The sequence below is a fragment of the Neofelis nebulosa genome, chromosome 16, assembly GCF_028018385.1.
Source record: "Neofelis nebulosa isolate mNeoNeb1 chromosome 16, mNeoNeb1.pri, whole genome shotgun sequence".
NCBI lineage: Eukaryota > Metazoa > Chordata > Mammalia > Carnivora > Felidae > Neofelis > Neofelis nebulosa.
The window spans coordinates 64,292,126-64,309,300 of NC_080797.1; the positions used below are offsets into that span (position 1 = coordinate 64,292,126).

The 17,175-nt window shown below is 56.5% G+C and overlaps 1 protein-coding gene across 1 annotated transcript in view; it reads right to left on the minus strand.

The window, feature by feature from the left end:
- Positions 1-215: 215 nt before the first annotated feature.
- The window catches only part of RTN4RL1 (reticulon 4 receptor like 1), a 73,250-nt gene continuing 56,290 nt past the window's right edge, over positions 216-17,175 (minus strand). Inside the window, exon 2 of the mRNA XM_058704778.1 lies at positions 216-3,325. Within this exon, the coding sequence (XP_058560761.1) occupies positions 2,001-3,325 (1,325 nt within the window). The 3' untranslated portion in view covers positions 216-2,000. The remainder of the gene's footprint in view (positions 3,326-17,175) is intronic.

The following is a 17,175-nucleotide window of genomic DNA, read 5'->3' on the forward strand; positions in this document are numbered from 1 at the left end:
CAGAGAACAAGCGTGTGTGTGTGTGTGTGTGTGTGTGTATGTGTGCGCTCGCACGCGTGTGCACGTGTGCATCCCAGTGAGTCAGTGTGCCTCTGCCCCACACGGCTCCTCCCACCAACAAACGTGCTGTGCCCGGCCAGCCTCGCCCACCCCACCAAAATCTGGGATCTGCCACCATTTCAGGAATGCAGGGTTAGGAAATGAGAAACAGGGTGTTTGTCCAAGAGAAATTTTATTATTATTATTTTTCTCTCTTAATTGGATTCAGTGTTTCTTGTTCCTCACACACATCCTCTCTGGTGGGGAATTCAGGTTTGTGGAAAGCTCAAAGGAGATTGTGTCTCCAGGGGCCCTGGCCGGCAGCGTGGCCAGACTTGACCAGAGCCACTGTCCCCTATTTGGGCTTGCCTGTTCCACTCCCTGCACGTCCCCATTCCTGACCCCTGAGTCTGGCCCCCCCCCAACCTCTGCCCGTCTCTGGGCATCTTCAGAAGGGCCAGGAGGGATGGGGCCTCCGTTATGCAGAAGTGCCTGAGATGGTTCTTGAAATGCCCTCTTGTCCCCCTTCTGCTAAGGCCACCTGATGCTTTCCCTCCTGCCACCTATACAGGACCCTTGCTGGGATGGCCATCAAAGAGCCTCAAGGAAAAATTCAGCAGCTGAGCCATGTTGGAGGCCTGGGCTCATGCCCAGAGTCTCCCTGGCCTGTCCAGACCGTTGCTGGCAAAACGCTAGGCTGACGACACTGTCCAGCCTGTTGGGCTAACACTGTGGATGCTTCCTGCCCGTCAGCAAAAGAGACCCAAAGTCCCTTCCTTCCCCTTCTCCGTCAAGCCCGGCCCCCGGGCCTGGCTCCCTGATGTCCAATGAGCTGCTTCTCACTTCTCGCCCTGACGACAACAGCTAGCTAGTACGGAGTACGGTGGGGGTTATGGGATGCTCTGGGGCGGCAGCCGGACTTGTGTTGCATATAAAAACAAGGTGATGCTCTGAACATCTAAGAAGATTGGTCCCCTGAAGTGATTCTTGCTGCCTCCCCTTCTCCCTGACCCCTCCCACTGACCCTTTGCCCTAGGCCCTGGCAAGCCCAGGTTACACGGTGACTGTTGTTGCCAGGTTGGGATTCTAGACAAAAAATCCTGTGACTCTTTTCTTGCTAGAAATCGCCAATACAATCCTTAGTTCAACAGATAATAGTTTTCCGTCTAGTTTATAAACATGAGAAGACATACAGTCTGGTAGGGGAGTGGGGCGGGGGGCGGGGCTGTGCATTTGTGTGTATATATATGTAGAGAGTGTGTATATATAAGTGGACGTAGTTATAAAACTGCACCTCCTGTGAGAGCCTCACTGCACTTGACGCAGTTCTAAATTTCAGCCTCTGATGATCTTTCCTTTGGTAATTGGTTCTTGGAGCCCAGCAGCTAGGCCTGGGTCTGCCAGGGTAGCCTGAGACGTCAGGAATGAGGCCTTACCCCCGAGGGAGGGACTGAGGGTTGGATTTAGGGCAGGCTGACTACGCGGCCTCAGGCAAGAGCCAAAATGCCACCTGCTCCTGTGCTCCCAGGTGGCTGGTGGACCCAGCCTCTTGGGTGAGCCTCGTCTGTTCTCCTGAGTCCTGCTTCCTCCAGGAGTGGCGGGGGGCCCTTCAGACCTCTCCAATGACCGGGATTCCACAGAGCCCAGCTCCTGTGGGGCACCGTCCCATGGTTGCTAATGAAGGATTCGCTTTGCGTGCTTTAACCGCCTTGCTGGATGGGTGCTGTCCATGGGTGCTCGGCAGGGCCTGGCCGGGACAGCAGGGTGTGATGCGCCAATCCCTTCCCACTTGGGGCTGTACACTTTGGGTTTATAATCCACCGGGCAGGGCCCAGACAGCAGCCAAAGGCTTTACCAGCCTTTGCCTGAAACCCAGCAGATCCTCCGCTTGTTAAAAAAAAGAAAAGAAATTCTGTTCCTTGGTGGACATTGGCAGTGCTGGGTGCTGGGGCCTCAGGTCCTCAGCGGAGAGTGACCACCAGCCCCAGTATCCAGGCCAGGAGCGAGGCTCCCAGGGCACGGCCCGAGGAGGCCTGCTGCACCCCGCTGGGGGCACGGATGGGGGTCCTGCGGGCACACTTGCCCTTCCGCTTGGGCCGCACCGTGGGCATGATGTCAAAGCTGAACTTGTGCTGGTAGTCGGGGGCGTAGTCCTGCAGCTCGGGGGTCTGCTTCCCGGCGCCTGCCTTGGACACCTGGTTGCGATTCCTGTGGCTGGTGCAGTTCTTGCCGGGCTTCCTGTAGCCCGGCCGGGAGCCCGGCAGATGGCCGTGCGAGTGGCCCTTGTCCCTGGCGGGGCCGTGGGGCGGGTAGTGTTCCTTGCGGGCGGCCCTGTCGGTGGTGGTGAGCGTGTGTGACTTGATCTGGTGCGGGGACGCCGGCCCCGTGCAGTTCCGGAAGTCCTCGGCCCTCAGCAGCTTCAGGTCCTGGCCTTGCCGTGACTCGGGGGACACACAGGGGACAGCAGAGCTGGAGCCGCGGAACCTCCGCAGCCATTCCCACAGGGAGTGCGCCCGGCAGCCGCAGTCCCAAGCATTCCCGTTGAGGCGGAGGAACTCCAGGGCGGCCAGGGGCGCCAAGCAGTCGCCCTGCAGCTCGGAGAGACTGTTGTTGAAGAGAAAGAGGGTGGTCAGCCTGCGGAGGTCGTGGAAAGCCTTGTGGTGGACCCACCGCAGCTGGTTCTCGTGCAGCAGGAGCCGGTCCAGGTTCACCAGCCCCCGGAAGGTGTCCTGGCCCAGGCTCCACAGCTTGTTGCCATGGAGAAACAGGTGGCTGAGGTTGACCAGGTCCACGAAGATGTCGTCCTGGAGGTACTCGATGTGATTGTCCTGCAGGTAGAGGTACTGCAGGCTGTGCAGGCCGCTGAATATGCCTGCCGGCAGGGCACTGAGCCCGCACTTATAGAGGTAGAGGGCGTGGAGCTTCACCAGGCCCTGGAAGGTCTCCGGGGCCAGCGTCCGCAGCTGCCGGTTGTCGCCAAGGTCCAGCTCCTCCAGGTGCACGAAGCCCTCGAAGGTGTTGGGGTCAATGTAGGTGATGTTGTTGGAGTAGATCCACAGGGTGACCATAGCGGGGCTGAAGTGGCCCTGCTGGAGGAGGGTGATGCGATTGTTCTGCAGGAAGATGCGTTCGCTATCCTCCGGGATGCCCTCGGGGATGGCGGCAAAGTTGTGCGCCTGGCAGCTGACCGTCATGGGTGCCGGGTAGCACACGCAGTCCCGCGGGCAGCCGCCGCCCAGGGGCAGCTCCCCGGCTAGCAGCAGCAGCAACAGTTCCACACAGCACCCTGGCGGGGAGACAGAGCACAGCCAGGTCAGGGTCGGCCGGGGGACGCGGGGGACAGACGGGGTGCGGGGCTGGTGGGTGTGCCACCCTCCCAGGCCAGGCTCTGGCCTGGCCTGCGCCGAACTCGGCAGTCTGGGACGGCAGTCCCCTGGGGGAGGCTCCAGATGGGAGGAAGGCAGGGCTCAAGCCCAAGCCGGGCCCGCACCTGGCGTGAGATAACACTTGGGCCCTGCACCTGTACTGGGGGTTCTATTCCCCAGCCTGGGCTGCCCGCCATCCTTAGTCCTGCCCCCTCAGGCTCTGTCAGCCCTGCGGGGGGTGGGGGGTGGGGGTCACAACCCCAGACCACAGAAGCCAGCCTCTGGTTCCTGTTCCAGCTCTGTCACTCACTCGCTGTTATCCACATGAACAGATAGTGGGGCAGACTCTGGGTCTAGCAAAGTGAACATACGGAGGCCTGAGGAGTCTCTGTATTTATTCTCAATAACAAGGCAAGCATGCATGCATGATACCAAAGTTCATCTCAAAAGAGGTCCCATTTACCATGCCTCCCGCATCCTCAAATATGTGACAAACTCTCTGGGCCTCAGTTTCTAAATAATACTGGTTGTCCCCTCCAGCGCCATGAGGATGTACTAAGAGGACCCATGTGTGTGGACTGGGGGAGGCATCAGGGTGGCCAGGCTCTGCACCCCCCCCACCCCCCACCAGGAGCTATCTGCTGCCCCCCATCAGGTCCACCTTCTGGCCTCTCCCCTCTCCCCACCTAAACTCCCAGGCTGTGGCTGCAAACCAGGCCTCGCCTCTCGACTGTCCCGAGCATTTCCTCTGTAGCTTCCCTCTAATTGGGCATTAATTAGGCATTCGTTAATGGATCCTTAAAATAATTTATTTTCGGATGTGTCCAGCCTGTGGTCGGATAATAGCCCCGTGCTCATTATCGGAGCAGCCTCATTATGGACGATCATCATTACCTGCCTTTTTCCAGGGTCGCAGCTGCCCCAGGCTGCCCGGCAGGCGCGCCGGCGTGGGAAAGACAGGCTCCAGGCTGGTAGGGCCCCACCCCGCAGGGCCCGGCAGCCACCTCATCCCCTCCTGGGTTGGCCTCTTGCCCGTCCCTTCCAGCTTGGCCAGCCAGGCCTCTGGGGAGAGGTCAGGGCTGCCGGCAGCTCAGCCGAGTCTCGCTGCCATCAGCGATGCCCAGAGCATGTAGAAAGAACCTACCCTCCCGGCCGGTCTCAGACCCGCCCCACTCCCAGCCTCACAGGGGCCACTGGGCCAGGCTCTGAGGCCCTGCTGCTGCCCTAGTCTGATGGTCAGGCTCAGGCAGGCCTAGCCACCACCCCCTCGTTCCTGGCAGAAATGGCATCGTAAATAAGTGACAGTTCCCAGCTGTTGGGAGTTATGGGCTCCCAGAGAGTGGCAGCTGCTTCCCGTCCCCCTGTAATCACCCGGCTTCCACCAAACGTTCCCAACATAAAAATCATCGCATATAATTTTGTTTTTGCATAATTGGGTTCGGTTGCGATTTCAGAGCAATTATGACCTCGGTGGCAGTGGTGGCGGTGGCAGTGCAGCTGTGAGGAACCTTCCTGGGCTGGGCTCCTGTGCTCCATGTGGCTCCTGCAGTGTCTTCAGTCACCACGACCATTGCACAGCCTGCAGGCTAAGCCTGAGGCTGGTGCCTCCGCAGCCTCAGTTTCCCTCTCTGTAACGTGGGTAGGAGATGATCGCTATGCTAGCCTGCCCCACGTGGAGACTCGGGTCTGACCTCCAGGCCCCCCCACTCCCCACCTTGGTCTGGCAGGGGGTGTCCCAGCCCCGCAGGGGGAAGCAAGAGTGTGGACAGGGAGGGACAGGAGCCTGGACCCCAAGCTTCAGCTGACTCTCGGGGAGCCTGCCCGATGCCTCGAGCCACCGAAAGCCAGGGCTGGGATGAAGGCCCAACTCACACTGTCTGCACCTTCCACAGAGACTGACACTCCCTTTCCCTACTCTCAGCTCGCACTCCTTACCCCTGGCCAGGCTGCTGTCTCCCAGGGACCCTGCCCCAGGGAAGTGGCCCCTGTCCTGCCGCTCGGTGGGGCGATCACAGTGCTCACTGCGCGGAAAGGGACCAGGCCACGGCCATGCACCTGTGGTTGTGGGACACACACTGCCACACCAGACCCTGGGGGCGGGGGGTGGGACTGCAAAGAAAGAGGCTTTTCCTGAAGTCTGGCAGCAGAGGGACACTCACTGTGGGGGCAGGGATAAGCTGTGGCAGGCTCAGCACTAATACCACTCGACATTTGTGCAGCTTATGAAGTTTACAAAGTGCTTCTGCTCGCGATGCTCTGATCCTCAGAATTACTGTGTGGTCGTAGGGGGTTCTCCTGCCCCCTGACCTGATGGGGGCAGACGACCCTTCTCCCTGCTGTTGTGGCTATGTCTCTGTGAGGCCCCTGGGCTGGGGTTCTCTCAAATGTCCCCAGAAAAGCTGGGGGACCCCATGGAGAGCCACACCCTTTCCTTAGACAGGTGCCCCAGGGAATGTTGGGGTACAGGGAAACCAGGCGGAGATCCCCATTTCGGGGAAAAGCCAAATGCCCAAAAATCCAGGCTGGGGCAGAACGGCCAGCTTGTGAACACACTTTGGCAGGTGTGTTGGGTAAATGCAGGACCCAGGGCAGGAGCCACCCATTCCCTTCCTCCCAGAGGGTCCCAGAAGGAGGCAGGGGCCCCGGCCAACGCTTGGAGCTGCTCTCCGTCCTTCAGTACTGCCCAGATGCCAGGGACCCAGGCCAGGGAAGCTGCCCTTGCACTACCCCTGCCCCCTTCCACTGGGTGCTGGGGTGGGTCTCAGCTGAGTCTGCTTCTCCACCCCGGAAGCTGGTCACATCTCCAAGGCCCCAGACTAGCCCTCCCAGACAAGCTCACCCACCTCTGGCACCCCTGCCTGAGCCGGCGGGTGCCCCCGGGTCTGGATCATCACCAGGCAGGGTTTCTTTCCAGGCAGGAGCTACAGCTTCTCCTGTGCCCCCTCCATGTGCTGGTGGGAGCCCCAACCCACTGATTGCCTGATTAATGTACTAACACCGAGGCCGGTGCCTTTGCCGTGCATTTTAAGACTGCAAATTAGCAGCCATGTAAGTCTCTGAGGAGGAGCCTTGCGCCCCCTCCCATCTGCTTCCTCAGCCCCCTCCTGGGTGCGGCAGGGGTTGCTCTGCCTGAGGGGGCTGAAGAAAGCCAGGCTGGGCTCCCCCTTCCTCAGGCTCTCCTCCTTCAGCTCTCCTCCAGGGGCATGCACCCGGACTCCCAAAGCTCCTGCCCCCCCCCCCCCCATCTGAGCTCACCTGAGGCTCCTCTGCCTCATTCATTCCTTCCTCCATTCAATATTTGCCTCAAGTCCTGGAAGGTCCAATGTGATAGGGCAAGGAGGAGCCCAGGGATAAGCCGGGGTGAGTCCTCCTGGGTTCATTAGCAGATAGGAGGTCTCACAATACCAGGCAGTCTGACCAGGTGCCGGGGCCCAGAGCAGGTGCTAAGGGGTGTGTGTGTGTGTGTGTGTGTGTAAGAAGCTCAGGGAACGTCCCTGCCGCCCCCACACCACCTCCTCCACTAAGCCCTCTGCTCCCCTGCCAGTAGAGAGGATACACAGTAGAGATTCTATTGTTTACAAGTTCTCCTTCCTGCAAACCCCAAAACCCTTCATCCGCTGGGCAGCGGGTGAGTGGCCTGAGCATGGTCAGCACTTCACCCAGTCTATTCGGCAGCCCCAGATGTGCTTATGCATGTCCCTGTGGGGCTGGACCTAGCGGGGTGGGTGGGAAGGGCATAACAGGAAGAAGGCACAGTGTGTACAAAGGCACTGAGGTATGGAAACAGGCAGTGTGCCCACATCTTACCCCAGTCACCCTCAATCAGCCCCCAAGTAGCCAGAGATCCCAAAGAAGCTGTAACACCAGCCTAGGCTGGGGAAACCTAGGCCTGGGGAGGCCAGAGAGGTCCCCATTGGAACCAGCACTGACAGGACCCCTGCTCCCGTCCCAGGCCAGATGTCTAGAAATGTCTAGAATGGCAGGGGTCCTCAGCTTCCCCCCAGGAAGGGAGCTAACCAATGAGGACCCACTCCTAAACATGCACCAGGTTCTTTACATGGAAGCCCCATACTACCACACCACTGCAGAGGAAATGCACCCGCAGAGAAGTGGCCCGCTGGCCAAGGCCACACAGCTGGCGAAGAGGTGGTAGAGCAGGCCTCACGCCCCTGACCTCAAATCCAGGAGCTCCAAGTTGCATGGGGCAGGCAGGGCAGCCTCATCTGACCTGAGTCAGACCTCATCAGACCTCCCCCTGACCTGAGTCTGCAACCTGCTGGCACCAAAGCGGCCACCTCTGTCGACACCCCCGCAGGGACAGCCCCATGGCCTGGAATCCCCCCAAGGCCCCCAGGCAGGTCCCTAGGGGCTCTCTGAGCCTCAGAGACTTGTCAGCCATGTGGCCCATCCTTCCGGCTCCGCAGCCTGCCCTCCCTCTGCACAGGGCCAGGCATCCCCTCCCTCCTGCCCGGGGCCTTGCCAGCTGCTCCTCTCTAAGCCAATCGATGCTAACCAAATGGCTCTGCTGGTCAGATAACAGCCTAGGGCCAGGCTGGCTGTGCTCACAGAGCGACTGGCGCCCCAGGCCACTTGGCACTGTCCCTGCATGCCGCACCCAAGTGCAGGCCACTTCCTATAGCGCCCCCGCCCGGCCCAGCCCCGGAGATGAGGCAGCCAGCCTGGGCAGAGCAGGGCTTCCCTCCGCGGCCCCTGCTGCAGATGCCTGTAATCCACCTGCCTCCCCATCTCTCCGTCCATCCCACGCAATCTGTCCGAAGGTGAGCCGCCGTTCCCCGGCCCCCCAGGCCTCCTCCACGCGCATCTTCTCCGTCTCAGGTGAAGGCGGCTCCTTCATTCTGGCAGCTCGGACGAGAACCTCAGAGTCACGCCGACTCCTCTCTCTCACCTCATACCCAGTCTGCCGGGAGCCCTGTGGGCTCAGCTTCAGGACATACCCAGAACCCACCCTCGTCTCCCGGCCACCACCCCAGCCTGGGCCGCCATCATCTCTTGCCTGGCCCATCGCCATAGTCTCCTGCGTGGTCCCCGGGCTCCCACCCCTGCCCCTACATCTCCACTGACACAGCAGCGGAAGTCTGAGTCAGAGCACGTGGCGCCTCTGATCAAACCCCCTTGGCCCCGTCGTGCTCAGTAAGACCTTCTAGTCCTCACTGGGGCCCTGGCCGCCACCTCTCCTCCCTCCCCCAGCCTTTTCTTCTCCCTCTTTTCACGTGCTGGGCGCGTCCTGCCTCCAGCCTTTTGCTGCTCTCTCCTTCTGGAGCACTGCCCATGCTCCAGGATACCCGTGGGGCCCCTGCCCTCACCCCAACATTGGGGTCTCTCACAGAGTCACTTTCTCGGTCAGGCCTTCCTTAGCAGCCTGTCTTATTTATTTTTTACATTTTTTTAGAAAGAGACACCACAAGCTGGGGAGAGGGGGAGAAGGGTAGAGGGAGAGAGAGAGAGAGAGAGAGGAAGAGAGAGAATCCCAAGAAGTTTCCATGCTCAGCCTGGAGCCCGATACGGGGCTTGATCCCACGACCCTGGGATCACCACCCAAGGTGAAATCAAGTGGATTGCTCAACTGACTGAGCCACCCAGGCACATCCCCAGCAGCCTATTTTAAATGGTCTCCTTCAGTTTAATTTTCTTCCCTAACATTTATGCTCTTCTAATAAAGTATATCATTTATTTATTTCTCTTGTTCCTTTTCTGTCCCCTCCCACTGACAGTGATTTTGTCTGGTATGTTCCCTGCTGTGCCCTAGGGCCTAAAATGGTGCCTAGAACAGTCATGTTTTTCTTTCTTTCTTTCTCTTTCTTTCTTTCTTTCTTTCTTCCTTCCTTTCTTTCATGTATGTTTATTTATTTATTAATTTACTTATTTATTTTTGAGAGAGACAGAGAGTGAGCAGGGGAGGGGCAGAGAGAGAGAGGGGGAGACATAGAATCTGAAACAGGCTCCAGGCTCTGAGCTGTCAGCACAGAGCCCGACACAGGGCTTGAACCCACAGACCTTGAGATCATGACCCGAGCCAAAGTCGGATGCTTAGCCAACTGAACCACCCAGGAGCCCTGCTATGTGTTTCTTTTAAGAAGAAAACCCTACGGGGCTCCTGGGTGGCTCAGTCGGTTGGGTGTCAGAGTTCGCTCAGGTCTGGATCTCACCATCTGTGAGTTCAAGCCCCATGTAGGACTCTATGCTGATAGCTCAGAGCATGGAGCCTCCTTTGGATTCTGTATCTCCCTCTCTCTCTGCCCATCCCTCTCTCTCTCTCAAAAATCAGTAAACATTAAAAAAAAGAAGAAGAAAATGCTAGGCCAAGGGCCTGGCTCATAGTAGGTGCTCAATAAACATAGTGGTTTCAGTACTGAGGTCTCTAATAAGAGTAGATTGGGCCTTGGCTTTCTCTGGAGGGCCCCTGGGCGATCACAAGGGGACAGATGGTGGGGAGCACTCTGCAGGGGCACATACACATCAGGCCTGTCCAACACGTGGGGCAGGTGATCAATGCGGCTTTGCCCAGGACTCCGGATTTTCAGTGCTAAACCGTAAAGTCCCAAACAAACCAGCACAAGTCAGTCACCCTATCTAGGGCCAAATTGCACCCCCCCCCCCCCCCCCACAAAATAATCTCTGGGCACAGGCAAGGGAGGGGACAAGCAGGCAGGCATGAAGCAGGAATGTTCTCCAGGCACCCACACCCACACCTCAGGTCTAGTGCCTGCAGCCCCGGAGGCAGGCCTGGGCCTAGACAGAGCATGCGTACATGTGTGCACATGGGTCTGAGCACGCCTATGCACATGTGTGCTTCTGTGCGTTTACCTCTGTGTGTACACGGCCAGGTGTGCACGTGTTCACAGCATCTGTGTAGGCGCATGTGTGTATGCAAGCATATGTTTGTCTCTGGACGCCACCAATGGGCTGGCAGCCTGGGCCCTTTCATCCTGCAGCATCCCTGAGCTCCGGCCCAGAGAGAGGGCCCGGGTCTGTGATATCCCCGTCTTATCTCGGCACTCACTCTTGCTTTGCCTTTAGCTCCCGCTCTCCTCCTGACGTGCTGCATTACATCCTTACTCCGGGATCACTCCTGGCTGGGAAGCGGGCGGCCCCTTACTGGAACAGTCCTTGGCTTCCATCTGCCGTGGCTAGCCCCCTGCACAGGTCTGGCCGGGATGCCACGCTAACTGGGCTGCCGCGCTCTCAGGAGGCCTCACAGGAGCAACCACGCTCCCCATCTTTGCCTTGCTGTGTTTGCCACCTTCTCGATGTGGGGTGCCTCCCTGGGGGGGGGGGGGGTATCCCGGTACTGCCTGGCCTTGGGAGCAGCCCCACCGAGAGACATTTCAGCTGGGCCACCTCGGACAGGTCACTAAGCTTCCAAAGCCTCAGTTTCTTAGTCCGGGAACTGGGAGGCAGAGCACCTGCTTTATTGGGTGTTGGAAACACTCGGGTAGGCTGTGCCCCTGAACTGTAGCCTAGGGCGAGCTGTAGAGGAGGCATTTGTGAGGGGGAGGACTGTGTGCTCTCCCCAACCCCCAGCGGACTCTGGCCTTCACCACACCCACCCTGGTGCTCTCGGGCCCCAGAAGCCTGGCAGAGGGACCTGCGAGATGGGACACTGAGTCGAGGCTCAGACCCAGGTTCAAGTTCCCTGCCAGGCCTTGGCTGTCCCCAGGACACAGTGGGTGGGGATGGGATCTTGACCCCTCTACTTTGGCCTTTCTCCCAGCCCATCCTTCCCCAGCTGGAGCTGCCAGCTCTGTGCGGAATGCCCAGGGTATGTGGGTTCTGCCTTTACCTCGGGAAGTCCCTCTGGGGCTCATAACATGTGTCCTCTGTTACTCAGATTTGCTCCTCAGTTTGGGAGCCCCAGAATCTGGGCAGTGGCAGCTCAAGGCGGAAGGCCAAGGGCCTCTGAGAGCCAGCTTTTCCCAGGAGGTTTTGAGAAGGGTCTGCGTCGTGCCTCCTCCCTCCAAACCCTGGAGGCTACCTTCCTTCCCTCCCAAACCACAGCAAACTGTGGACCCACCTGCACCAGACAGGCTCACCGAAACTGGAATGGTATCTTAGGTGTATTTGGTGGGGCAGGTGAACTTCTGTGGGGATGGGACTGTCCCCAGGGGCAAGTGTCTATTGCCTGCCTGGGGGACACTGAAGGGAGGTGAGGGAGAGAGAGTAGGGGTGGGGATCTACCAAATCCTGAAGGCCCTGGCACTGGGTGACACAAAACAGGAGATGGGACCCAGCCTTTGCAAAGCAGGCGCAGAAGTCTCTTCCAGGAGCCCTCGTTCCTAGTTCCCAGAACAGCCACCCTTTCCTCGCTGGCAGTGAAAGAAAGGCATTCAGAACTCACATCCGGGCTGTGGATCATCCTGTTCTGGATCCTTCATTCATTTGACAACAGCTCTGTGCTTGGTGCTGCAATAGTAGGATCCAGCCCTTTCCCTCACGGAACATACACGGAACCTACACGTTCTAGCTGGGAGATGATTAAGCAAAAGGAAACAGACAAGCCCAAACGGACAAAGGGTAGTTGACACTGTGGACACAATGAGGGAGTTAAGACGGAGACAAATGGGAGGGGAGGAGGCTGACATTCGCTTGTGTGCTCATGAAGGGCCTCCCTGAGCAGGGACACCTGAGCTGAAACCTAAAGGAAACGAAGGAGCCAAAGAACAGAGGGAACAGCAGGTGCAAAGGCCCTGGGACAGGACCAAACTTGGTATAGATGAGAGAAGAAGGGAAGGGCAGGAGATGCCGTTAGAAAGGCAACAGATAGGCTTTGGAGGGCCTTGAAAGCTTCAGTTGAAGAGTTTGGATCTAATTCTGGGTGTAGCAAGCAGCCACTGAAGAGCCTGAAGTGGGAGCAATATGATAGAACTTGGGCGGGGGGGGGGGGCTGCTATTGGAGCATGGATTAGAGGGGCACCAGAGGAGGGGCAGAGAAGCCTGTCGTTGTCATCCGTGAGAGATGTGGGGGGCCTGAAGGGGGCGAGGCCATGGAGTCAGAGAGCAGTGGACAGAAGGAGAAATGTCTAGGATGCAGAACTGGCCGGACACACGGGGGACCAGTGTGAGGGACAGTAAGTGGTTCCAGAGGATGAGGGTACAGTGAGACTGGAGGAGCCTGGGAAAGCAGGGGTAGGGGCCAACAGGAGCTCCATTGAGGATACACAAAGTCTGAGGAGACTTCCAGAGATATTCAGCTGGTGGCAGCTGGATGTCCAACTGGAGCCCAGAGGCGAGAAGCACTCTTGGGACTCATGGGCCTAGAGATTGTATTCAAATCTGTGGGAATGGATGAGGTCACCTGTGAGAGTCAAGAGAGGAGATACAGGATGGAGGCCTCCGGGAACACGGTTCTAGAATGTAAAGAAGGCATGGCCCGTGACGTCAAAGGAAAGCCGGGGCATGTGGTGTGACCGAAGCCGAGAGTGTTTCAAGAAGAAAGGTGGCCTCTGCTGAGAGGAAGGCTGTGAGTGTTTACGTGAGGACAGAGAGGTGCGGTCCTCTGGCAACATGGGGGTGATTGGTAATGCCAGAAAGTTCGTTTCTGGGAGAAAGGTCGGGACAGAGTGCATACTAGAGTGGGAGGAATCTATGGGGAGACTGCACTGTGTCAGTCAGGACAAGTTAGGACACAAGAGGCCTTTGGGGGGGGGGGGTCTCAGTGGCTCACAACAGAGGCTGGTTTCTTGCTCAGGTGGGACAGCAGGGGCTCTGCTCAGGGATCTGGGCAGAGAACACATCCTCTGCCCAGAACCCTGCCTGTCTCGTGGCAGTGGGGACAGAGGACATGGCCAACTACTGCGTTTTGTTTCAAGCAGGACATAGCACTCCTACTCACGTCAGTCACATGGCCCAGCCTGTCCTCAGATGGATAGGGAAGAATACTGGGGTGGGGTGGGGATGTCAGGGAGCACCCAGAGGCCACTCATTCAGAAACTTGGCTATGAAGGGGGCAGAGAAACAGGGCAGCACCTGGAGGGGCGTGGGGTCCTGGGAAGTTGTTGTTGTTTAAAGTTTATTGATTTGGTGGGGGAGGGGGGAGCATGAGTGGGAGAGGGACAGAAAGGGGGGGCGGAGAGAGAATCAGAAGCAGGCTCTGTGCTGACAGCAGAGAACCTGACGTGGGGCTCAAACTCACAAATGGTGCGATCATGACCTGAGCCAAACTCTGACGCCCAGCTGACTGAACCACCCAGGTGCCCCTAAAACTTATTGTTTATTTTGAATGAGGGGGAGGGAAGGGCAGAGAGAGAGAGAGAGAGAGGGAGAGAGAATCCCAAGCAGACTCAGCAGAGCCTGACGCAGGGCTCGAACTGACAAACCGTAAGATCATGACCTGAGCCAAAGTCGGATGCTCAACAGACTGAGCCACCCAGGTGCCCCAGGTGTTTGTTTTTTGAAGAGAGAGGAAACTAGAGCCTGTTTGCATGCTTGTAGGCATGATTCAGGAGGAGAGAGAGGAACAAAAACTGAGGCAATAGGAGTGAGGGGGCCAAAGCAACAGACCCAGAGCAGCGCTGAAGGACTACCTCTCAGGACGCAACAGGAGGGAATCCCATATGTTCAAATGACAAGATGATGGAGTTAGCCTTCCAGGTTTCTTTTCTCCCTGAAGTAAAAGGGAGTCATTAGCTGAGAGCGAAGGTAGGGAGGAGGGTGGGAATTTGAAGAGAAAGAAGTCAGAAGGAGGCAGGATTCCATTTGGTGGGAAATCAAGCTCCCCCAGTCACATGAGAGGTTTGTGGGGGACGAGGAGGTAGGTGTTTGCAAACACAGCTCTCCAGTGCCCGTTCCGCTGGCCTCAGCCCAAGTCCCCCTCACCTCCTGCTGGACTTGGGGGCGATTGGCTCCTCTGATGAAGTCTGCTCACGTCACTCCCTGGCTGACAGACCATGCATTAGTTCAGCAAACATTCACTCCACCCCTTCCTACGGGCCAGGCAGCATGCCAGGAGGGCACTGGGGACAAAAGACCCAGTTCCTGGTTCCCAGGAGCTGGCAATCTTCCCCCAGGTGCCTTCAGGATAGTATGTTGTGGACATCTGTCACTCCTCTTGGCCACCCAACTGCTTAAGCCTCTTCCTGAATTTGGGAGATCTCCCAATTTATATAGATGAGTCCTTCCCTCCCTGTGGAAGCTGGAAAGGTCAAGTCCTCACTTTCCCATCCTTCCTGGAAGATTGGGCAAGGCCAGTAACCCAGACTTTGAAGTGGGAGTTAGTGATGCAAATAAGCATGGACATACAAGGACAGAGGCAGTGGCAATGACAGAGCCAGTGGGGCAGCGGCTATGATAGGAATATTGGAAATACAAGCTGGAGGTGTCTGTCTTTGTTTGGGGCGTTGCTCCTGTCTGTGGAGTCCCCAACCCTCTGGGAGAGTCTGTGGGTTACTTTTAAATAGATGGGCTTTTTATTTAAATTAGTCAAGGCTGGATATCTGTTGCTTGCAAATAAGAATCCTCACTGATGTGAGGTCCCTCCAGCTGAGCATGGCTTATAAGTCCATCCATGGTCTGGCTCTGCTCCTCTCATTCCCGCTCTGCCCCCTCATCTCAGCTCAGGGGCTTTCTGCTCCCCTCTCCCTGCCTTCTTGGGGAAGCAGCTCCCCAAGTTCCCTTGGGGGACCACCCCTTCCCCACTGCAAGTGATTCAGGATTCAGTCAAGTGGCCAGGCTCAGACAAATTAGACTGTCTTCTAGGAATTTCAACCTGAACTTGAAGCCAAGTGACTCAGCTTGAGCTGTTTCACCCAGGTGGGTCCATCCGGAGGACACTGCCTAGTAGTTTTTCCACCAAGACTTCCAGAGCCACCCTGGTTCTTGCCCTTCCCAGACCTGGGTTGTTCAGCTTCTTCTTTGGGTCCCATTTTCTTTCTGCAGTGGTCCACCTAACATCCCTCTTCTTGGCTATCGGGATCCAGATTTCATTCAGCTACCAGGTAGCCATATACTCTAGAGGAGCTGGGTATGGAGGGAGGGAGTCTGCTTTATTAGACTACTCCATTGTCAGTGATTGGTTGAGATCGGAGCATGTGACTCCATTCTGACCAATGAGACACAAAGAAAGTCAACTGAAGGATTTGGGGAGGAGTGGTGTGTGCGTGTCTTTTTCCTCTTGAGAAGGGACACAAGGAAGGGGCGTTCTCTTCCCTGCCTCTGAGTGTGAGTGGGTGAAATGCCTGGTGCTGACACGCTATCTCTCAGCCATGAGGGGACTACCTAAAGACCAAACCAGTTTACCAAAGACTACGGAGCAAAAAGATGGAGAGAACCTGAATCGTAATGACTTTCTTAAGTCAATGAGTCAACCAATACTGGGATTTCCAACCATTTTCTTTAATTAAAAATTTTTTTGTTTAAGTCTATTTATTTATTTTGAGAGAGAGGAAGAGCATGAGCTGGGCGAGGGGCAGAGAGAGAGGAGAGAGAACATCCCAAGCTTAGGCTCTGCGTTGTCAGTGTATAGCTGGACAGCTGCGGTGCTCGATCTCATGAAGTGTGAGATCTGACCTGAGCAGAAACCAAGAGTCAGACGCTCAACCCAGGAGCCCCTCCAAACTTCTGATAGGACATAATAAATCTTGTTTTAGTCATTTTTTAAATTTTAATGTTTATTTATTTTTGAGAGAGAGATAGAAAGGACAGAGAAAGAGGGAGACAGAGGATCCAAAGCAGGCTCTGCGCTGACAGCAGCGAGCCCAGTGTGGGGCTCTAACTCACGAACCATGAGCCGAAGTCAGAAGCGCAACAGACAGAGCCATCCAGGTGCCCCTTGTTTTAGCCGTTTTGAGGTGGGTTTTCAATTACAGCCCCAAAACACCTTCCAGTGGGTTCCTCTTTTGCTTAACCAGTCAGACTAGATTTCTCTTGCTTGCAACCAAAGAAGTCTAACTTGTGTACCTGTCACACACATGACTTGGCTCACACGGGACCTCTTCCAGGAAGCCTCGTTAGACCCTCCACCCTCCTCAGTGCTGCCTCCTTTCAAGGCACTCACCAGTGTCTTAAAGTCACCTGCCTCCAGCACTGGAGGTGTGGCACTGCTGGGGTGCCCAACTGGTACATGGAACTCATCCATATGTGTCTGGAAAGTGAACGAATGCATGATTTAGCTGATGTAATTCTAGCCAAAAGCCAAAGAAACCAGGTGCTTTCGTTAGCTGAAGCAGCTTTATTTTGGGTAGATGTAGATATACAATAAGTTTTAGTAGCCATAGGATCCCAGGCGCCTCGTACCTAAGAGGATAAATGAGTTTACGGGGCATTTCAGGCCTTGCCTCACAGGCTTTTCCCTTTTGACCCCTCTGCAGAGTGCCTCCTGATCGGCCACTTAAGACACCCTGCAGGGAATGCTTCAAGTGTATTTGTGGTGTTCTGTGTCTTAATCTGAGCAGTAGACTCAGGGATGTTAGTTTTCTTATCCTCTATACCTTAAACATACTATGTTTTGATGCATGCATTTAATATTTAATAAAAGAAATACATCATAGAGGAAAAAGAAAAAGACACCTTGCCGAGTCTAGCTAAGAATCTCAGGTACCAGGCCTTGACTTGCCTCCTCCCTGCTGTCTTGAGTCCCGCACTTTCTCCAGGGGCCTACCTCCAGCTGGCCACTTACACATTTCAGCCTCTAACCCCAGGCCAGGGAGCTTTGACCCAGGTAGAAGCGGCACAGGCTTCCTGGTGTGGTCCCCAGGAACTATTTTTCCCCATAAATTGGTTGGTTTTTTTTAGCATTTATTCATTTTTGAGAGACAGA